Below are 24,496 nucleotides of genomic sequence, written 5' to 3'. Positions count from 1 at the left end.
TTGTTTTAACATGGGGATTAGCGTTTACTTATCTTTCTCTGACTGCAAAGAGCCAGGAATATTTTAAGTGCATTTTTGTGACAATGTAGGATGTTTTTTTGCAATACACAAAAAAAAATACCTGTAAATCAACTGTATACATCCAGCAGTTAGGAGTGCAAAAATGAAGCACACTTTTTTTGTAATTCTAAAGTGTGCTGGAAACAGAAATTTTAATAGCATCAAAACAAATTACGCAACTTCCTTGATGATGCACAAATAATAAATATTCACAGAAACCTGTTGTCCAAATATTAGCATTTGTGGGCTATACAGTTTTTAATCAGTAAAACTGTATGTCTGTGCAGATATAGTGTCTTTCAGCGGAAAACGTGCTGTCTGTAAATGACAGTGGGGTATCACAAGATGCATTAGTTAGATTAAAAAGAAAGAAAAAAAATCACCTGCCTCCTGTCCATTAAAGATAGGTGTTTTGCAAAAGTTGTTTGTTATGAAAAGTGGGTAATGGTTCTAAACAGTTGGGATCCACTGGTCTAGATCCAAATTGATCTGCAGACGTCTTTGTTTATCCCGATCTAGAGCTAATCAACGGGTGCTTGACACTAAGTTGTCCTCTATGAATTATAACCCCATAATATCAGTTTATAACTTTGAATCCTGGATAAATATTGTCAAACTATGTGAGTAAGGTGCACTGGGATACTGAAGCTCAATTCAATGTTTTACCTCTAATTTACATTTATTTTGCCTCCCCTGTAATATCTTTCACTATGTCAAGGCCAGTCTGAACTTCACCAGAACCTGCTTTTAGAGTAGTTGCTTCTTACATCACAAAAGGCCATTATCTCAATTATGGCCATATGAGCCATTTGCACACTTGGAGTGATAGGGGCAATAGAGCCTTTAAATTGAAGCGTCTCTTTGCATTAAAAATGATGACACTATTAGTGAGAGAGGCTCAAACACTTAGAATGTGTTAAGATGGTGTTCTGGAAAATATAAAATGTCAGTTCAGCAATGGGGAGGTGTGTTGCGATTTTTTTTTTTTTTAATTCAAAACATCACTAGCTGTAATGGCACATAGGTATTACAGAGGAGTTGCCTCCTAGTTCTAAGATTCATACAGTGGCTGAACGGTGTGTTAAGCATTTAACACTCGTATGCACTGAAGTCACCTCTTGTTACCCTTGTTATCTTGTTAGCCTAAGTTTTGCACTCCTGCAGTGTAATTTAATTGAGATCCCATTGATGTTCTCCGATGACAAAGCAATGAATGCCATATTGAGCCAAAAATGTGGCATAGTACCTGGCCTCAACTAGGTATCAGTTGATCGCTACAAATCTAAACCAAAGGTCTGAAGCCTTTTTTTTTTTGCTATTGGCCCGTGTCCTGAAACCTTAAGAAAAATAAAGCATAAAGGGGAAGGGTAGCGGTACTCTGACCCCATGGGGGCTTACTTAGAATACACAAAAATTGGGTTGCAACAATCTTGCAAGAGTCCTGCGGGATCATAAAACCTTTAAAAACAAAAAAAAAGACATTGGACATGAGTGGCTGTCGTGGGTTGGCCGCATATGGGAGATTGGCCTTGCGGTAAACAATGCTGTGCACAGCCATAAATCTTGCGTGGCAGGAGGTGGCTGCCCCATGCTGTGTACAGTGTGATGGGGTTTTTGTTGCTCTGGGGATTGGGAGCAGGACCTGCAGCCAACCCCACATCGCGCACAAAGGCCAGGCACGGCAGGGGTTGGGTCTCTGGAGGGTTGGTTGGCTAGGCCCTTTGTCAAAAGGCCATCTATGGTGGAGGGAAGGGTTGTCTTTTAGATCGCTTTTACTTTGTGTGGCTTTTAACATCAGATATTTAATTACGTTTAATCGGTCCCTGCCTATGCGTTCTGATTAGCTGTTTGTGTGAGTTTCCGCTCTCTCTAATCTTGTGCAAAGGATTATTGATTTTTAAGGCGCCTTCTGTGCTGCGATTTTCCTGTTGATTAGTATATTTTCCTATTTAGAAAAAGGAGTGTGGGCCTGTTAGAGCCCTCGTCTTTTGAACTAGGGTAACGTCCATTTTGAGGAAATTCAGGTCAGCGGTCGAGCTGCTGACCTGTGGTCACGTGCTATTTGAGCCTGCTGTTCTTATTCAGGGGAAGATGCGGCCACGCGCCAATGGTGTGCTGAAAGCGCGTCTAAGGCAAGCCTGTCTGCACCTGTCCGCGCTCGTTTGGGTCCAGGGGCCGGAGGTTCTGTCCCTTTTTGGCCCATCCTGGTCCTTTACTCCTCTCACACCCTCCTCTCATTAGTAGGAGTCCCCTCAGAAAACCTAGAAGGTTGGAGCTGTAAATATTGCAATTGGTCACCTAGTACATACTGCAATTGGTCACCCAGGACACCTTCTAATACCACCTTTCCTCATATTACCACACAGGTGGTGTGAGAAAGCCACAAAAACATACAGGCTGTCGCTACTAATTCCTTGATTTGTGACCTGATCAGTGCTCATTCTCTAGTCAAACATATGACCTAGATGGAAGCTCTGATCATCTGTCATAATTTAGATTGCCTTTTTATTACTGAAACCTGTGCTAGAGAGGACTCTAGTCCTGATTTTATAGCAGCTACTCCATTTGGTTACTCATTTCGAAGACTGGATAGAATCACAGGTAGAGGAGGTGGGTTGGCGATTATTTTTGAGTCCATTTTCTCCTGTCAGTGGAGAGCCATAAATGTTGCATCGGAGATTTGTGAGGTGTCTGCTTCAAAATGTATCAGAAAAACACTATGCTTTTTGAAGGATTGTTGGTCTATCGACCCCAGGGATCTTATTCTACTTTTCTGCATTACTGGCCATCCATTATTGAGCCAATAACTATGATTTCTAAATGTATTGTAATGGGCAACTTCAACATTAACTTTGATAGGACCCACATATTAATAAATTCCTAAATCTTATCACGAATTTTGTCTGGAATTTACACGTCACGACAGCCACTCATAGGGCAGGCCACCCACTCGATGGGTTATTTACCCATCAGAATGATCTTGTTTTGTTACAAAATAGAGCTTTGGACTGGACTGACCACTATCTCCTTATCTTTAGACTGACAAATCTATCACTCCCAGCCCGCCCCCAGGATGTCAATCCTTCTTTGAAACCAGGTAGACATTGGAACGGTAATCAGGAACAACAATTAAGACCAGCGCTGGTTTCAGGCTGGGAAGCAGCAAAGAAACTCTTTATCAGCTATAGATAGGTTCAATCAGGGGGTCAAAATAGCTATTGATTAGGTGGCCCCACTTAGAACTCCTCGATTTTCAGGGAAGACAAAGGTTAGCTGCCCCTGGTTCACCGATAACCTCAAGAATTTGCAGAGAAAATACCGCCAACAAGAACCGAGGTGGAAACTAGATTCCCACGCTAAGGAGAAAGGAAAGCTTAAAGCTACCCTTTGTTTCTACAAAGACGCGATTAATAAAGCCGAAACAGAGTTCTGTTCACGGAAAATTAAGGAAGCATCAAATGCTCCTAGAGAACTCTAAAGTAGTACGTTCTCTCACGATTCCTACTATACCTCCAGAGTTGGAGAATTCTCAAGGATTCTGCAATAAGGTTGTCACTTTAAAAAAAAAAATAAAGTTTAGCAAATTCAAGCCAGCTTTATTCAATCTGCAGAGGCACTGGATCCATATGAGTCTTTGAACAACTCCATAGATTAGGACAGCCCCATGCTGACTAATTTTCAGCCATTAAGGTTGGAGAGGATTAAAGAGCTTATGATGGGCATTAAATCTGGCTCTCCTAGGGACGCCTGTCCTCCTTACGTATTACAGCTCGTTCCTCACTTAGTTTTCACAGCTCTTGGTCTGATATTTCAGGAGGCCCTGATTACGGAAGCTTTTCCCCCTTTATGGGAGGAAGCGATGGTGGTGCCTCTAAAAAAGAAATTAGGTGGAGCAGCAGATGATTTTAAGAATCTTCGACCTATCGCCTTGCTGCCTTTTTCAAACCAAAAATCTTTGAAAAACATTAATGAAGAACTCGCTAAATTTCTTCATGATTCTGGCGGCTTAGACTCCACTCAACATGGTTTCAGTAAAGCCCACAGAACGGAATCCGCCCTCATTACCACATTTGATAGTATCCGGAGATTAGTTGAGGGGCTTGGACCCATTTTAGTGCTATTATATTTATCAGCAGATTTTGATGCCATCCCTCCACACATCATGGCACACAGTCTTCATCAAGCAGGTGTTAGAGGTACAGCGTTGAATACTCTGAAGTCTTTTCTAGAGGAAAGATCTACTACAGTAAGCTGTGGAGATTTTAGAGCTCCCGCTTATCAATTACAATGTGGGGTCCCTCAAGGCTCCTCACTTACCTCCACTGTATTCAATCTGTATGAAGCACCCATTGCCAGACTTATTTGATCTTTTCTTTTTCTAGCCACTTCTTAAGCAGACGCTACCCAACTAATTATTCCCGTCCATAAGAATTGGGAGGAGGCTGCTGATAAATTTCACTGCTGCATGAGTGAGATAAATAGATGGGTGGGTCTGAACTGGCTTAAGATGAATGGCGAAAAAACAGAGATTTTGCTCTTTGGCTCGAGTAGGGAGCTGTGGAGCTCACGCTGGTGGCCATCCCCCATTAGTTCCACTAGAAATCTGGGGATTATTTTTGACATTGGCCTATCATTTAAGTCTCAAGTTAATTCCATCACCAAAGCCTACTTCTGGACCCTAACAATTTTGATAAAAGTTTTTCCATATCTACAAAAGGAGCTCAGAATTACGGGATCCCTTGCACTGGTGATTTCCAAAATAGACTATTGTAATGCTTTAATGCTTAATATTGACAAAACCTTGCTCAGTATACTTCATTTGATTCAGAATACAGAAGCTCGTTTAATATCCTGTTCAGCTTTGGTCAGTGAAAGTCTGAGACAGCTACATTGGTTACCTGTCAAGAAGTGCATTATTTTTAAGACGATATGTCTGACACATAAGTCCTTGTATATGTGCGGCTCTGAATACCTGTCATCTAAATTACGAAGGTATGTCCCAAGTCGTCAGCTTAGATCAACAGGATCCTATCTGGTTAATGTCCCTCGCACTTGTAAGGCCAGATGGGACGATAAAGCATTTATAGTGGCTGCTGACAAACACTGGAATATGCTACCTCTGACGATTATGAGGAACATAATTATCTGGCCTTTAGAAAGCAGCTAAAGACTTGGCTTTTTCCTCAATAATCTTATCCTTTTCTCTTTCTATTTTTTCCCTTGGTCACTTTACTCACTGTTGCCTAGCACTTCAATGCCACGGCCGGAATGCGCTTTACAGATACAAATTGTCTCCCTGCCGGAGGTTGAGAGCATTGCCCACCTGATGCACCCCCTCCCCCCACCCCCATGCATGTGAGGGAACTCACTCTAATGATAGCACTAGTGCTATCCGTATTACAGAAGGGGCCGCACAAACATCTGTGGCCCCTTCTTTGATAGCAGAGTGCCCCAGGGGTGCCTGTTGTGCCTCCAGAGCACTTTATGTAATACAGCCCCAGGGTGGCCTTTGGCTTTCATCGTTCTCCACAGTACATAGATTTTTCTTTAAGGCCATTGAATGAAGTATTGTATGACATCATGAAAAGACTTTGTGATATGGCTGGCATGTTGTAGTTTCTGGTTGCTGTAGGACAGAACACATTTTTGAGGCATTCATTTTTTTTCGAAAATGAACCAAATTTCTATAATGTTAACTTAAATTGGCAGACTCTCTTTCAAGGGTTATCCCACCGCTAGCAAATGTTTGATTAATGTTCGCACCCCCTACAAAAATATCACATTTGAAGAGAAATAGTAAAATTGTATTTGTTTAACCAAAGATTGAACCGCATACGGTACTGCGGATGCACACATTGAACAAAAAAAATAAGCTTTTAACTCGGTGCATAAAATGCAAATATAAATTGAACAATTAGAAAAAAGTCTACAGTAAAATCAATCCCAACTGCAGGGGTGTGGAATTACTATAGCCTGACTCCCTGGACATATTGTTTGGGGTACTTTGGACATGTAGGCCCAACCTCCTGCAGCACAAACCCTTTGTCTGCCAGATTTGAGTACTATATTATGGAGCAGGGAAAGGAATTGTCTGCAGTTGAGTTAATATTTCAGTCCATATGTTAATGCTATTCAAAACTTGTATTTATGGTTCGTTAATGCAAAGCCTTTATTATGAGGGTTAACGTTCTAAATAAATGGTGTAAGCCCGGACTGCACTACTGACTGGTTGCAGTAAAAAAAAAAATGTGTACACCATTTGGAAAGTTGAACAATGTGATGCTATGTAAAACCCTCCCAGAACGCTCCGGTTAAATGCAAATATTTGCTGCAGAAGATTGACAGCAAGATTGTTGATTCTTTGCTTTCAAAACAAAAGCTTCACAAAAGAATGCAGCAAGGAAAAAGTTTTACTAAACCTTGACATTTTATGTACCATTTCTTTGAAGCATCATTAAGTAAAATGTGTTGATGTATGGAAACATTTAAAAAATATTCATAATGAAAAGTCAATGTAACCAGTTTCAACAAAATCATGAGAAACAGGAAAATAAACAATTATTGTTAAAGCCAATAGGTCTGGCATTGGTGGTCAGTCCTTTGATTTTGTCAGTGTGTGTCTTGTTTTGACATGGCTTTTGTAAAGCTTTGTTGTTGAGAGCTGCTGGGCCCTCACTATTGTAACAAACAAAGGCAAAAAGCAAAAATAATCTTTGGTCTCAAAAAGCACGCATTACCATAGTAGTTCATGGGACAGAACACAGCTACTGAATTCTTAGTCACAAAAATGTATTCATGGTATTGGTCTTTGCATTAGTACAGATATACGTATCTCATGAATTCACAATGGTTTACAGAAGTAGACAAGAAAATCGTACTCCTAGAAAATATTTGTAAACTATAATTTAGCACAAGCAAATACACATGTGTAGATTTGCTCATGCGAAAATCTGTTGACTATTCATTTTCCCTCCATCCACTTCTTTCCCCAACCCTGGAAGAAGTTTTACTTCTGAACCGATTCAGAGGTAAATTTCCAACCTTTCTTGGAAAACATTAGAAAAGAGCTGGTGAAAACCTTTAAAACACACAAGTTAGTTGGTTTGTCAACACAATACATGGCACCAATAGGACAAGTAGATGTTCGACAGGGCAAGTAGATTTATGAAGCAACCTGTCCCATTGACAGGTAGATATTTTAATAAATTCCACACCCTTGCAATTTGGAACATAAAATTCAATTACTTCTTTCTTCCTGCTTCTCATTCATGATTTTGTCAAAGCATGAAACTTTCTTGCTGATTGCGACCCGCAGGTCTGCCTGTGGATTCAGTCCTAGATTTTGACTTGATGGACAATAAAGAACGGAATCCAGATTCGTGCAAGTATGTAATTGCAAATGGAATGAGAACACTGAGTGCTTTTTCCACCAAGACTTGGGAAATATATCCAGTGCTGAACACCAAAACTCTTCCAAAGTCTTTCTTTTCAAGTTGAATTTCAAGAGCTTGATTTGTCCATAAATAAGATCTTCCTTCAGCACTTAATCATCTGACATTTTCTGCAAATTGTAGGAATAGGGATTCATGATCCATTCTTCGGGTCTCCAGCAGCAAAATATCTTTCAAATGATTCTGACAGCATTTCCAAATAAGTCACAATTTCTTCACGCACAGTAGGAGTTATGAATCCAACATCATCAGCCACCTCTTCAGGTGAAGGAAAATTTGAGAGATTGCCTCTTTCAATCCTTTGACGCCAAAGAGATAACTTTTCTTTGAAGGATTTTAACTTTTTGAAAGTCTTCAATAAGTTTATCCCTTTTCCTTGAAGAGAAACACTCGGATAATTTATACAAGTGAAAATGTCAACCAAGTAAGCCAGTATGTGGGTGAATTCCTGTTATTCCAATAGCCCAACCCTAATCACATTCACTCTCCTCCAGAAAAACTTGGATTTCTTCCTGCAGTTCAAAGAAGCGCATTAAAGCTAGTCTTTGTGACGACCAACAGACTACTGTATATAAAAGCAAAACTGAATGCTGACTTCCTTGATTTTCACAACATGATTTGAAGATGCCGTGGTTCAAAACACACCCTCTGATCCAGTTGATGATCTTCATACCGGTATCAAGGACTTTCTTCAAATTTGGAGGCAATGTTTTTATGCCAAAGCATGCAGAGTAGAAAGCAGTGCGTAACTTGCAAGTATGGAATCTCCTTTTTTGTCAGTGCAGCAAAGACAGATTTATTTTCAAGCATTGCTGGTGCCCTGTCAGTGCACACAGAACCAATTACTTTTATATTTAAATCATGTTTGGCAAAAAAGTCCTTCACCTGCTGCATCACATCTGTGGGAGGATGGGTCTGCACTTACCCACCACTGGGAGCCACAAACCCCATTGTAGCACTTGACTCTCACAGTGTAACATAGCAGAGCAGTCCAAGGCTTACTCAAATGAGGTGGTGTGGGTTAGTAATCCTCATTCACGAGCACAAGAATAACACTCAGTGAATGATTGTCCAGTCTGTGCTTTTCCTTTTGATAAAGCAAAAATATATTATCTCTCTCTCTCTCACACACCTCAGTACTATGCAACAATTTACAATTATACACCAGCTGATGGAATTACTTTTTGGTGACGTTGCGTAGCCATTGTTTTCTCTCCCAATGAGAGAATTAACCCAATAGCCTACATGGCAGAACATTTACTTGTACTTGTAGTCTAATACAATATTTGACTGTAACTTGACAATGAGAGCACCTGATATTTGCATTAACGTATATCGACTTGGATCTCTGGTGGCTGTCAGACTAATTACTCAAATAAGCATCAACAAGGAACATGTTTAAGCAGGCTGGAGTGGTTGGCGTTGCTAGGATTGCTCTCAGCACGATCTACGCAGTCTACCCACACCTCTAAAGGGTGTGGGCCAAAGTTAATTCTAACCTACATTGAAATATTCACGATAAAAATGACGCACCACTGACACAGCCCCGAAAGGACATAACTTGGTTGTTAATCAGAATGTAAATCCATCTTTCACCCCGTGAGGTTGTATTTCCATTTTAAAACATATTTAGCATTGTATGCTACCATTTTAGCTATAGTCTCGAAGGGATTTAATTACTGTAAACACACCTGCAGGGGTGTGGAATTTATTAAAATATCTACTTGTCCAGGGGACAGGTTGATTCTCAAATCTACTTGTCCTGTAAAAAGATCTACTTGTCCCTTTGGTGCCATGTAGTGTGGCGACAAATTATGGCAGCAATTAATAGCCTCTCTGATTATGCCAGGGCTACTACCATAGTAGGGCTTGAATACTTGGAGTTTCAATCCCTACTGTAGCAATTTCCTTATTTTGCCACCTTTCTGCAGATCTGCATACTGGGGCTGGAGGAAGCAGTAAGCAATAGTTCCAGGGCTGGAATGCCTTTGAGTCTGCAAACCTACTAACCTGCATGTTTTAAAGATTTTTACCAGCTTCTCTCTAATATTTTCCCATAATAAAAAAGGTTGGACATTTACTCCTGACAATGGCAGAATTATAACTTCTTCCAGGGTTGGGAAGAAAGTGGCTGGAGGGAAAATGAACTTGCAAATGCTCAATAGATTTTCACATGAGCAAATCTACACATCGTATTTACCCATGCTAAAATACAGTTCACAAATATTTTATAGGGGTACGACATATACCATGGGTGCACTTTTGTGACTTTCTTTAAGAATTTGGGGCCACATGAAGGTAGGTTCAGATTTGTAACCTGCAAATTGCGAGTCGCAAATCCGAATGTAGGATGGTGTCCTTGACACCATCTGTGATTCGCAAGGGCTTTGCAAATGCCCACCTCATGAATAATCATGAGGTGGGTCGCAATTTGCGACCCCCCTCGTGAATGGTGGCCTGCTGGAGACAGCAGACCACCATGTCTGTGACTGCTTTTCAATAAAGCAGTTTTTTTTTGTTTTTTTTTGTAATGCAGCCCGTTTTCCTTAAAGGAAAACGAGATGCATAACAAAAACGAAAAATGAAACATTTTCGTTTCATTTTTTCAGAGCAGGCTGTGGTCCGCAGGACCACTGCCTGCTCTGAAAAAATGTTTACAGTGACATTCACAATGGGGAAGGGGTCCCATGGGGATCCCTTCCTTTTTGCGAAAGTGTTAGCACCCATTTGAAATGGGTGCAAACTGCGATTGGTTTGCGCCCGCGTTCGCGGTCACAAAACAATCCTACATTGCAATGCGAGTTGCAATTAGGAAGGGAACACCCCTTACTAATTGCGAGTCGCAAACCCGTTTTGTGATTCGGTAACCAGGTTACTGAATCGCAAAACTGGGTTTGTGCATTGCAATGTGCTTTTTGCACATCGCAAACAGCGAAAGTCGCTGTTTGCGACATGCAAAAAGCTACCTACATGTGGGTCTTGGTCCCTAATTAGGTCTGGTGTTAACAAAGACATTTTGTTTTTATTAAACTTCTATTTCTCTCTCTTTCGGCTGGCTTTACTGTGAGTGATCGCATTCTGCTCTTCCACAAGGAGCATATTGCCACACAAAGTAGTTTTGTTCAGTGTCAGGAACTACAGTGGCAATCAGTGACGTAACGAAATTGGAGGGTGCCCCTTTGGAAAGAACATGGAGGAGCCCCCTCTCCAGACTCACTCAGGGCAGGTGCTGTGCTGAAGGGGCCCTCTGGAGGGCGGCTGCGGGGCCTTTGTTATGCCGCTGGTGGCAACGTGTGCTTTAAGAGTTCAAAAACTTTTTTGGGGGGGGGTTTGCCAATGTTTGTTACAATGTTGAGGGCCTGGTAGCTCCCACAACAATAAAGTGTTACAAAAGCCATGTCAAAACAAGACACGCATTGATGAAACTAAAAGACTTATCAAAATATGTCAGATCAGTTGGCTTTGTCAGTGTTTGTTTATTTTCATGCTTCCCATAATCGTGTTGAAAATGGTTACACTGATTTTCCATTAGAAATATTTTTGGGAAATACTAGCATGCATCAACACATTTTACTAAATGACACTTCATTTGTATATAATCAGAGAGCATTCTGGGAGCATTATACTTAGCCTCTTAGCCTAAACTTTTCAAACATGTGTGTACACGTTTTTTTTTTTTTGTACTGGAACCAACGTCAGTAGTGAAGTGTGACCTTAAAACATTTATTTACAGCACTCACCCTAATAATGAAGGCTTTCACATAATGAACCATAAATACAAGTTCGGACAGCATTATCTTTTGGAAACACATTACCTCAACTGCAGAGAATTCCACTCTCTGTAAACAGGCTGCCAAAGGGTTTGTGCTGCAGGGGGTTGGGCTCACTTGTCCCAAGGACAAAGTAAACATAAAAACTTGTTGCCCTTGACCCCAAACAAGATGTCCCGGGCGTCGGGCGATAGGAATTCCACAACCCTGACCTGTTTTTACAGCATTTCACCCTAGGTGGTGTTCATCATTGTAACAATCCTGTTAATACCATTCAGGCCACAGGAACTGCAGCCATGATCTTTGTCCCTAAGGTCGCCGTTTCATCACCCTTAAACAAAAGTTCCATCTGGGACTCGGTTAAATACATGTTGGAACTCTTGGGGGGTTATCATTTTCAAGTCCCACCCAACCTAGGGTGGGGACACAAAACTTACGGTTGGGGGGAGGCTGCGCTGCTCCTGCAGCTTCCTGTCCATTGACTTTCTGTTGGTGGTGACCTGGGGCCACCACAAGCTGAGGAAAACCACTTTCTCGGGGTGAACACGTTGTGCCTCAAGGCAATATGGGGAGCTCCCTCGTGGAGTGTACATATTTAATTAGCATCTGCCCTGCTGCACTGGGGAGAGCTGTGCTGCTGCTGAATAGCTATCACCGCCTCGGGTGTCTGGTCCCATCTGGACACCCCGCCACAAGGTGAGTGCTTCACTGTTGGGGAAGTGGCATGGGGAGCCCACGTTGGCTGCTCTTGCCGGCTCACCGCCTGCCAGCACCACAGGGTAACATTTGAATCGGCAGCGGAGCCTCGCGCATTTGCTGTGGGTCCTCCTTGGGGGTCAAAGGCTACATACATTTCTCCTGGGGGTATCTGGGCCCTCTTTGGCTGGTTTTGACAATCTTGGTGTCTATATGCTCCTGGTGGCAAGCCCTTGCCATCAAGAGCACTTTCTTTAGGCCTCCTGGAAGGTCCCAAATTGGTAGGGAACCAGTCTCACTGACTCCCTGCATCAGCCTTTCCTTTGGGTGCCTTCCTTTCTTCTGGTCAGTGCGCTCCTCTTGGGCCCAAGCCCAGTTTTTCCCCCAACTGATCCTCAGGAGGTGCGAGGGGGCAACTCTCCTGGCCCTGCAGTGTGCCCCCCTGGGTCTGTAGTCATTCAGGGGCAAAGTCCTTTCCCCAGTGGGCAGTCAGTTGGTTCTTCCGTCCAGATGTCCATAACGCTAGTCTTCAGTCCCAGTGTTCTGCAGCGAAGCACAGCCAAGAGAGAAAGCCCTGTGCAAGACCTTTCAAGTGGGTGTTCAAGTGTCCAGCAGGGCTGCGTCTCTGGCCTATCCTGATGTGCCACATCACTTCTCTGCCCCAACCTTCCTGCACGGTTTTCTGGGATAGCTCAAAATGGTGTCGTCCAGGAATTAGTTGACACATGTGCTCTGAGAGTCTCAGCCCCTCCTCCCTGACATTCTTGCCAGGGCGTCTCAGGGCCTGGTCCCTGGCACTGAGTGACAGCTGGCTTATTGATGCAAGGCCCTGCTCGGGCCGCTGGACAGAGCAGTAATTGGCCCTAATCCTGAGCTGAGTCAGAGAAAATGACATTCCTGGATGACCCATAAGCTGCACAAATGCGCTTTTGTGACCTACTGCATTATTCTTTACAGGTGACAAAGTACATTGGTGCAACTCTGGAGTCTGTGGACACTAGGGAACTAGAGTTGTGCCCTAGGTCAGCCTTTATCCATTGGCATATAATGATGTGGCACTACAGTGAAAACAGTAAAGCATACTCACTATCCCTCACATGTGTACACCTATCTCATAAGGCCTACTCCAGGTAACCACCCTCTCTGCATAGTCCTTTCTACGCCAGGCTACTCAAACACAGTTCTTGGGCTGCCTACACCAGTAGTCCTCCCCACGCAGCTCTCACAGGGGTGCACACATGATCACGTGTAACCAGGCCTGGGCTTCCTACCCTTGCTGTTTCACAGCAGCCTTTGCTTAACAAGGAGGCCCTGGCGGTAAACACGCACAGTCCATTTTACCATAAGTTGACTGTGGGTGGGTCTCAAACTGAAGCTCCTTCACAGTAAAAGGTAAAAAAACAGGTGATCCACATGTGAAAAATCAGGGCGGACCAGATGGTCAAAACTGTCCTCTCACAACATCCTTTGCATTTGTGTTTTTTTTTTCAGATCTTCACAAAACATGAAATCTTCCTTCACAGCACCATCATTTCCATACCTCACTAATGTCATGAATTGACTACAACTGGAGAAATTGGTCGTCTCAACCAGCTGAATAGAGATTTTCAGAGCACTAGCCGTTGCATCTGAGATAAACTGGCCCAGAATATCTTCACTCAAATCACTGATTCCATTGTGAATTACACAATTTGATAGAGGCACTAGTTCAAATTATTTTTCTCGCTTCTTTGCCTAGGATATTTGTTGCCATTTCCAGGGCACATGCCTCAATAAGATCTTCTGCAATTGTATGGGGCTTCTTGGATTTGGCAGGTTTATATGCCACTTGGTATGAAGCAAGAAGTAGTGGTTGTTCAACAGAAACAAAACCCAACTTTGGAAGATTTTCTCCAGAATTAACCAAGCTCTTTCGATTTTCAATGACCCACTATCATGTCCTTCAACATCATGCTTGTTCTTGAAGTGCTCTTAAAGCTTGTATGGCTTCAGATTTGAGTTTGGAAAAACATTGCTACAAAGAATGCACAGGATTTTTGCTAGTCCTTTCTTGTTGTACAGGTGAAACCAAAGCGCACAGTCATCATTCCATTTACTCCTTTTTAACGTGATGAAGAGTTAGTCTGAGAAACAGAAAGCGTAAAATATGAGCTAATTTACCCATAGTCAGACAGTGCACCTCACTCTTATACATCCAAATGCATACTAAACCACAGTTTATGATCAGTTATGCAATTGGATTGATCATATTGCAACAATTTGTAATGTATTATCCATTCTTGTAAGAAATCAGAATTTACATTTTGAAATAACTAACGAAAATAATGGAAAACATTTTGTAATATTTCATTTCAGCATCTCCATGAAAATAAGATCGTGAGACAAAAGTTTCTGTGCAATAGAGCTTATAATTGCAGGGATCGTTTTTACATACATATCGAAGAAAGCACCACAAAAAGAAAAACATGCTGACTGCAATGACAATCCCACGTACCAGCAATCAAGATGCAGAAGGAGAGGGGGAGGATCACTGACATAGCCACAGTGCGTGTGTGTTGGTGGCAGCGAGTGTGAGCGGTGGTTAGACATACCTGCAACTATTCTAGCTGAATTCCTATAACGCATACAGTGCATACTTTCCCTGTTTGTTTCACCCCCTGAAATGCCATCTCGCATCCCTTTGGGGTGCAGGCACCACAGATTGGGAACTCCTGGAATAGCTGGTGTGTCCTTTATCTGTTTTCTAGGCAAATGTCTGTGCAACTATAGAGGGGGCAAAACCAACCCACGGCATAAATATATGTAAATGATTGTTCTAACGAAAGCTGAATATTTCACTTAGCCTGCTCTTAATATAAACAATACAAGAAATGAACCTAAATTTCTAAACGTTTGCCTCCAAGATTATTCAACTAGATAAATACATTTAAAACCCTTGTTTGTCAACCAACCAAATTCAGCACGTCATTGATACTCTACACAACCTGATTTCTCCTGTGCCATGAAATAAAAGATGTGTGGCGTTCCTGAATGTAGGAGATCAACTTTAATTAAACTACTTCCTATGTTATAAATAAATGTAGGGGTAAATTTGTATTGGAATAAAGTGATTTCAGTGCTATGGAGTAGAGATTTATAGGAGCAATATTGGGAATACTGCATCGAGACTGGATTATAATGCAAATTGTAAATGAATGTTAAAATTCACTGTAGGTACTCAGTAGGAATTAAACTTTCCCCAGCTATCCTAACAGAAAGTTTCACGTTTATTAAGGACTCGAAGGCAAGGTTTATGCCATGCTTTCTTCGTTTAACTAACAGCAGCCACATCCACATGTCCGCCAAAACGTAATTTCCCATAACCACATTGAAACGTTAAGTCACAAATAAGTCTATAACCAGTGAGGTTCCTTGAGTGTCTCTAAAGGGTGCCCTCTTTCTTCCTGCAACAAAGCAGATTGTGGAAGATGTCACTCCTGCAAAGAGGACTCCGTTCCTAAAAATAAGAGAGGGTATGCTAACTGCATGATAACTCAAAGGAGAAGTAACAGCTGCATGACTTTGAACAAGCAAACGTGGGTTTGTAACTGTATGACCAAAGGTCCATCACATTATTGACCATTGATGGGAAAACATGCATTACCTGCATCCATAATCAGAGTTCATATCCTGGGTGGGTTATGATTCATCAGAGGGTGGGCTAATCCTCGCCTCCGAGTCCTTAATAGAATTGAAACTTTCTGTTACAGTAGCTAGGAAATTTTTAAGCACCCAGAGGCGAGGATTATCCCAATTTAAATTCCCCACCAGAGCTGCTATGTGGGAGACTGGTTTGAAATAGAACCTCTTGAAGGTTGAATCCGAGGACCAGTCTGCTGCGTTCAAAGGCTTTTGAGGCCGTTGCTCCTCGGTTAGTGTGTGCTTCAAATTTTTTGATATCAATACCCGCTTCCTGCATTATCCATTGCACCCTTCTAGCGATGGTTGGTGATGAAACTGCTCGAAACGGTTTCCTAAGGACAATCAACAGCTGCCTCGCCATAGAGACAGAGCTCCTCGGTCATGGTCTCGTAAGCCTTAATACATCGTAGCACTCACAACTTGGGTGAGTCCGGAAAAGCTGAATAGGAAATCAATCGCAAATTACACTTTGTCCATCAAGGTACATGAAACGTGACCCCCCCATCGGGTGTAAGTGTAATTCCTTTGACGTCTAAAGCTCTGACATCTGATACTCTTCTACAAAAGATCAAGCACAACATAATGGCCAGCTTAGCAGACAACTGTTTATTTGAGAGATATGTTACTTGGCCACAAGGAACGACCTTATTCGCATTTCAGAACGTGGCGTCCCTAGGTTCTGGTGGAATGGACAATCCAGTGCCACAAAGCAATTATTTAACCAGGTGATATTCTCCCACCAAATGTGTTGACCAGCCTGTAAGCTAAGCCTTCCGTTGCCAAGGAGGCAAGGAAATTTAGGATGTAAACCATGTCTGCCTCCACTTGATCCAAACTCTGCTGCAGGCGCCAACCCATCCAACAGGCCCAGGCCGATCGATTACTCTTGACCATACCACCAGCTCATGTGAGGGGTTCTGCAGTGTCTCTCAAAAAGCCAGGGACTTTCCATTGATGATTGTAATCCTCCATGCCGTAAGGTGGAGGTTGCTGCTCATCACAAGGTGATGGGGATTCCTGGAGGGATTGCTCAGGAGAGGGGGACTGTGGCATGGACGGATTGTAGAAGTCCAGGAAAGTTTAATCAGAACTGGAACCAAGAATTGAGACTTCTACACAGGTGTGATCACCACCAGGTCCACCCCTTGTCTGCCCACCTGAGCTGTCAGCCTCTTGTTCATCGTGAAGGGGAGAAAGCTGTATACCTGCTCTGTTGACCAGTCCTGGAGAAAAGCATTGGTCGCCATTGATCCCGGATGTGGCCTCCAACTGAAGTAACGGGGAAGCTGATGGTCGAGCCTTGACGCAAACAAGTCGTTCTAGAAAGGGCCCCAAAGGGCGGGCAAGGTCCGAAACTTCGCTGAGAACAGTGCCCCTTGCTCAAGTCTCAAAGATGTTGATGCTGCCGGTCTGCAACTTGATTGCAGACCCGGAAGGTGTTCTGCTGTTAAAGAAATGTGGTGTTCTAGACAGGGCTCTGGACCGTGCCCCTCCCCCCCCCACCTCAGATTGTAGATATATCAGACTGCTGCTACCACGCTCTCCTCACTTTGTGACATATTGTGGCCTCTTCCCGGAAGGAAGGCTCAGAGTGATTTCCGCTGAGTCAATTATGAACCAGAGGAACATGTTGGATCAGGAAAGGGAGAAGCTTGATTTCTCTTGGTTGATTACAAATCTTAGGCACTGGAGTAACATTACTGCTGTTGCTACATGGCTTGACAAGGTGAGAGGGCACTGATCCAAGAACAGCATGTCATCCATATACACGATCATGCAGACCCGAACGCCCTCAGATGTTCTATCACCAGCTTGAGCACCTTGGTGAAACACCAAGGCGCTGAATAAAGAACGAAAAGAATAGAGGTGAATTTGAAAGTTTGGCCCTGCCATTGGAACGGAAGAAATCTGCAATGGGTTGGGAAGATCAGGACCATGAGGTAAGCGTCCTTGAAGTCCAACCGGACCATCCAGTCCCTAGGTTGGAGAAGTTTGCGAAGGAGGTGGATGCCCTCCATTTTTAAGTGGCAGTAAACCAGCCACTTGTTTAATTCCCGTAGATTTATCACTGGTTGTTGGTCACCATCTTGTTTCTGACCAGGAACAGATTGCTTATAACACCCAACAGATGTGGACTGGCAAAGCAAATTGTCCCTTTTGATAAGAGTTCCTGTACCTCCCGCCTGAACCAGTACAGCTTTCTGTCCTGAGAAAAGAAGGGGGCTGGGAGGAAACGGTTGGACCGGAATTGTAAGATTCTATGTGAAATCCCAATACCGTTTGGTGCATCCATGCCTTGGATGTGCGATTCCTCCAGTTGTCTACAAAACATGCTAATCACCTCCACCTCCCCTGCTGGCTGCAGGAAATGCAAGAAAGACTCACCATGGGAATTGGAGTTAACGCCTCCACCTGTGGATCCGTTGCGGAAGCTTTGCTGACAAGACCGTCCTCTTGTGGGTTAAAAGCTCCAGAAGTGTGAGTAGTCCTGCCATTGTCCTCTCTGAGGTGGTTGGCCCCTACCGAAGGCAGAATAATGGGAATGGCCAGCCCACCCCCCCCTGCTGTGTCTGACCCCAGTGAAAACTGGTGCATTAAAAATGCGCTTGACCATTGATTGGGCCTTGTCCAGTGAGTTGAAGGTTGATACAAATTGGCCTAGCTCCTTCACGAACGGGTCTCCAAAGAGCCCACTTTGTGCCACTGGCCCTAGCTCTGATTTTGCCAGATCCTTTAATTTGGGGTAAGTCTTTGTGAGCAAGGATCTGTGCCTCTCGGTAGAGATGGTGCAGTTCGCATTACCCAGAAATATAATTGCTCTTTGGGCCCAGCTGCGAGCACCTCCTGGGGAATTGGCTCCAGACGCCTCGCGTCTACTGCCATATCAAATATTTTCACTGTGAGGCGTGTAACATCCAAGAGCTTGTCCTGGCATGACCTCTAGGAGTGGTCAGTACCCTTCCTAGGGTCCTGAATGTACTTGGCCAGGAAGGGTGTCATTCGGGATTCTATTTCTGGTGTGGTGGCTGCTTTCCCATTCAACGACAAATAGGGGCATTCCACCCGAAGTCTCTGTGAATTATGGAGGAGTCTATTGTGTCACAGAACTGCTCTGTAATGTGGAGGTATGCAACATCCTCCTCCTTCTCATAATAGTCCTCAAAATTCTCCATGAGGTCTGCTATTTAAGTGCCTTTGATAGACTAGGTAATTAGCTATATAATATAGGATGGTGGGCACCCACCAGGTAAGAGGGAATCTAGACAGGTATAAATGGTCGTCTACTACATCGGTATTGTGAGAAGGAATGTAGTAGGAAACAAGCTGCAATGGCCAAGCAGATTACAGGCCTTAGAGGGCCTCAGTGATCAGAGAAGGGCCTAGGCCCTGTTACACACTTTGCCCTTATCTTAAATTGGCATGTTATGGGGAAACACCACTGGCAGCCTGGGCCGTGTGTGCTCTTAAATAGGAGTGTCTGTGTGGTTCTACCCTGTAGGGTGTTCTGGCTCCAGGATGATGGGGCCAAATTCTTTTTGCGGTTGTGGTCGGGGGCGCTCAGTTTCTCTCGTTCTTCGGAAACTGACACATGCTCCCTGGATCAAAGAGCAAATGGAGCGTCCAAGAGCAGATTCGCACTCACTAGTGACAGCAGACGGCCATGCGCCCCGGCCCCTGCTCCGCGACCGCGAAGGAGCGTTAAGGCGTTCCTGTGGTCAGTGAATAAAAGGTAAGGTAAACTTCATACTTGTAAAGCGCACTTCGACCCGAAGATACCAAGGCGCTGAAAACATACCGCTGTGGAACCCCTCCTGGCTTTTCCCTGTGAGGTGCCCACCCCTGGGCAACCCCTAAGTTGAAGCCAGGCATCTAGGCGCTGTTGGGGCCGTTGTGGAGATTTCGCAAGCTATTGCCCAGAGTTGCAGAGTGAGACCCATGAATTATATTAGGCACCAAGGTGAGAAATAACCTGTCCAGGGAAATTGAGCCCAAGAACCGCTGAGGCGGGAATTGAACCCTGGTCCCGGGCTAGATCACTGTATCAGTGTCTGCCTCTCTAACAATTATACCACACTTCTCCACTAAAACAATGCGCAGGTGCTTTACATATGGCCTGAAAGAAGGACAAATCAGCACACAGGCATAAAATAACAAGGGGACCGAAGTCCCAACACTTAACTGACATGGGCTGCTAGCAGCGAAGAAAGAGGGTGATAGAGGAGGGACAGTATCCTTTAGAGGCATTCAGGGAGCCTGATTAGCTATAGACATGTATATTTGTGACTTCATGTTTTCCCTGTGGTTGTGGGAAATTAAGTATTTTTTGGGGGGATTTATTTATTTATTTTTTCTGACATGTTGATGTGGCTCCTCTTGAAATAAACAAAAAGCATGGCATAATCCTCGCTTCTGAGTCCTGCCTGAGAATTGTAATTGAAACCCTTTAATATATATTCTATTAATGTTAAGACATTGTATAATTTGCATTACAGTGTACTCTGTTAAAAAAGCAGCCCTTCCACAAGCTGCAGCAAATAAAAATGTTATAGTTATTGCAACCTAACAAAACAGTATATTTTTAGGGAGGAACCAAACAGCATTAACATTTTACTGCATTTCTTTTTTAGATCGTTTGAGGTCGCCGAAATCGCCTCCACCAGGAGACAGTATGTTTGTAACGCAGAATTCACAACCAAGCCCTCTACCCCCAACTCAGGATATATTTGTAGCGCAGAATTCTGGCGGTTCAGCACGGTCTAAATCTCAAATGATAAATTCTACTGCAATAGCTTCCCAGTTGTCGGTGAACGCGCCTGAGTTCTATCCCCTAGGATATGACAGTGCCTCAGCAGTAAGTAGCAACACTTTGCCCGTTAATTTATTTAATCTCTTGGTTCACCTGTAATTTGTGGCAAATTTAATGCATATAAATATTTTGCAGGCCTATTGCATACTTTTCATATCTAAATAATAATAAGCAGCCAATCAATACTTCAAATATCTGCGTCGGTACCAGTGCTTTGTCAAATGTATGTTGCTGCATTGATTTGTTGTTCAGTGAACCCAATGTGGCCCCTCCAGTGTGTTGTTAATTTGTGTTTTAAAGCACCATTGTTTGAGCTCAAGGAAGTTAATCTCCGACGCTTAAAGATAAAATTGTTGACTGGAATTGAAGGAAGTAGTGCAGTGAAGATCTATGCATGTTTATTTTTCTGAACATTTTTCTGGAGCTTTGATACTGGACTACATTTTTGATACAGTGCTAAGTAAAGAAATATTTTTTATTCATGTCAGCTTTTAATCCAACCAAACATCAAAATAGTCAGCACTGCAGAAGGAATCACAACTACTAGCTACTCCGGATTTAACACGCAAAGCCCATGAAACATACACCATCTCAACTCAGAAGAATTGTGAAAAACGCACCATGGTCCAAGGCCACATCCCTAAATAGCATACTTCATGATGTCTACCTTAATCCCACAACAGTGAGTGGGCTTTCTTACAAAAGGCTTACACCAAATATAATACAGTGCAAGTTACAAATACAACACCCACCTTCTTTACAAGACTAATGAGGACACCAACTTTGCAAGCTACGGGACTCTTACACGATGAGTGGCGCAGGAGTGGTCACAATTTCAAGACCTTGCCTCAAAGTAGAGGGAAATCACTCATCATTGAACAAAATCAAAGGCTTTACCTATAAGGATGGGTTAAGCAGCATAATAAATCACAATAAAGACATGGAATACAATTCCCTTTTCACAACTGTTCTTTTTTTATTTATTTTGGTCACTTTAAAGCAGATTCATAAAACACAACAGTCTTTAAGGAAGATATTAATGCCACTCCTGATACATTGCTTAAGCCCCTGAATTGCAACCATATAAAGAATGATATAGGATTCTAAGCTACCCCAAAGGCTATATTACTGAAACAACCCTATAATAAGCAGGCCAGTAACATTTGTTAGTTGTTAGGATAAATGTAGCACATTTGGCTGAAACATTTTTTGACATTTATATGCAGCTCTTTCTTATTCTCGGTATGTAGGTATCCTGTTTACATGAGAGAAGACCATAAACTGCTCTACAGCCGCTTTAAGACAGCTTCATGCATCATTGCAACAGTGTATGCAGTACGCCTCCATTCTTGCATGTTTATTTTTTAAAACTTGTTTTTATTTTAGGAATAAACAAAGGGACATAACAGAAACAAATACAGGTGTAGACATTTGACAGGACAACATTCAGTGGAGGTGACTTCTTGTATTGAGTAGAGTCTGCTACATAATATCCAGTATCATCTCAAAATGTGACACCACACTGAGGGCCTAATTTAGATGTTGGCGAACGGGTTACTCCGTCACACCAGTGATGGATATCCAGTCCGGGAAAATCTAAATCCCATTATTTGATATGGTATTTAGATTTTGGCAGAGAGGATATCTGTCACCATTGTGATGGAGTAACCTGTCTGCCAACATCTAAATCAGGCCCATTGTTCATCTTCTCATCTTGGAGTACCCACTAAGCGGTTCTTTACACCATCACAAGCCATATCCACCACATCCTATTGAACTTTATGGGCACCCATGTGCATTGCATACCGCACGCTCTAACATAGCACATCTGTCTATGCCCAGTTTCCATTCACACACTAGGTGGAGCTTGTGCTCTCTTTATTTGCTATGTCTCTTTCAGCTACCAGAAACCTCAGACCAATGGATATGCTTTTTGCTCTACCGCTGCCCATTTTGTACAGGAGTCCGAATGGGGCCACTTTGGGAGTTAGATTTAATGGTAGCCCAGTGAGATTCCTCAGTCACATGCATATATGTGCTCCGTTCTCTGTGGCATCTGGTGCAGTGTGGAGGAATCCCTGATTTAATGGTGGCTAGCATTTCAGGAGTGTAGTAAATCCTTTGAAAATGGTGAGGCAGAATGAGCTGGAGGTGAAAGGCGATTGCCAGTATGGGGGAGCTATATTGACTTCTCTCTACTTGTGTATCATCCAAATCCAATTACTGTCTTCCAGTAATTTTGCAGTTCAACCAGTGGGTGTGGAGTGTTTGCCACCAAAGTAAGGTACACTCTAGAGATGCCAGTGTTTTCCCCCAGTTGTTCCATCATTAGTTTGGTCTCTAAGGGACTGTTTAGGGATGTAGCATTGGTTCCAGTATATGCCTAAATTGAAGTAATCTGAGCACAAACTTGGATTTGTGTTGGTGGAGTTTGTTACACAGGTCCGTGAATGTTTTCGTAGTGCTTGCTTCCCATGTTGTTTAATGTGGAAATTCCCTTAAGATCTAAAGTCCTGAATTATAGTGCTGTTGTGGTTGGCACAAGTCAACTTAGGAGTTTCTAGTGCACATGTTTTGTCAGAAAAATAACAATATTCAGTTTGTATGTTGGATCGTCCCTGTCTTTAAGCATCCCGTCATTAACGGCTTTGAGTTGGACTGCCCCGTAAATTACGTTGGATGTCCCCATACTTCATTTTCCGTCATATGTTGCCTGCATAGATTTGGCCCAAGCTATCCCTAATTTTTTACCAACCCACCGAAATTTCCATACAGTGAGTTTAAGTTTGTTAAAAAAGGATTGTGGAATATTCTTGGGGAGGTTTTGTAGAATATATAAGAATTTGGAAAGAACAGCTATTTTAAAACGGCCTGTTATGTTGCGTATTGACAAGGCAAGCATTTCCCATTTACGGATGTTGTGTTCGATTTGTGCCAACCAGTGAGAGATGCATAGGCTCTGGTAAGAATGCACTGTAATATGTATCCCTGGATATTTGAAACTACCTTTGTGTATCTGGAGTTAGAGATATGCAAGAGCGTCCCCACATCTGCTTGGCTAATAAGTACCAATAGGGATTTATTCCAGTTAACCTCTATTCCAGTTGTGTTAGTGTGGAGACTTAGGAGTTGTATACTGTTTGCACAAATAGAGGAGCATGTCAGATAATGATAGACTGTCTTCTGGGTGATCAGCCCATCTAAATCCCTCCACTAAAGCGGCTGTCCTAATCAGATCGGCCAGAGTGTTGATTGCCAATGCAAACAAGAGTGGGAGCAGGGAAAGCCTTGTCTGGTGCCTCTCGATCGGAAAGGGGTTAGAGAGGGTCCAGTTCACCCTTACTTGAGACCAAGGTAGTGAATACAAGTTCCTAGTGCATGCCATATATTGAGGTCCAAACTTCATCTTGTGAAGAACCTACAGCAGAAACCTAGAGCCTATGGAATCAAAGGCTTTGTTGAAATAGAGTGCCAGGACCAATAAGGCCATGATCAGATGTCTCCGGAGGCACTGCTAGTGCTGTGTCCGGTCACATAGCCTTTCAGGTCTCTGTGTGTTAATGTTGTAAATACCCTTGGCAAGCCAATTAATGAGTATGTTCACTAAAATAGTGGTTCCTGTTTTGAGGAGTGGGATTGGTCGATGGGGTGAACCATGCTTGGACATTTTACTGGGCTTTGGGATAACCACAATTGTTAAGCAAAACACAAATGATGGACGGAATGCGGAACCAATCAAACATTCAGCCCCAGTCACAGATCTGGGTTTAATCCATCGTTCTTTTGCTCACCATTCCACCCCATTTTAGACCCAGCCATATGCAAATCAGTCTTGACCCTGCTCCTCACGGGAACAGTCCAGCCCGAACTGCCAGGCCAGGTCCTCCCTGGACCGGAAACAAGCATCCTGGGACCGGTTTCAGGGTTTCACCCTTCATCAGCCAGACTAGCTTGAATCCAGTGGCACAGTGAGTAAGGGACCCACGTCTGGGCATACCCTTCCTTTCCACTTAGGGCAACTTTAGCAACAC

General features: G+C 43.1%; 1 protein-coding gene across 2 annotated transcripts in view; it reads left to right on the top strand.

Moving 5' to 3' along the window:
- PAIP1 (poly(A) binding protein interacting protein 1) overlaps positions 1–24,496 on the top strand; it is a 456,675-nt gene that overhangs the window by 8,305 nt on the left and 423,874 nt on the right. For both annotated transcript variants that reach the window (XM_069221533.1, XM_069221535.1), the window contains exon 2: positions 20,287–20,510. In XM_069221533.1, the coding sequence (XP_069077634.1) occupies positions 20,287–20,510 (224 nt within the window). The remainder of the gene's footprint in view (positions 1–20,286; positions 20,511–24,496) is intronic.

This window comes from Pleurodeles waltl, chromosome 1_1 (assembly GCF_031143425.1).
Source record: "Pleurodeles waltl isolate 20211129_DDA chromosome 1_1, aPleWal1.hap1.20221129, whole genome shotgun sequence".
Classification (NCBI taxonomy): Eukaryota; Metazoa; Chordata; class Amphibia; order Caudata; family Salamandridae; genus Pleurodeles; species Pleurodeles waltl.
This window is presented reverse-complemented; position numbering and strand designations above follow the sequence as displayed.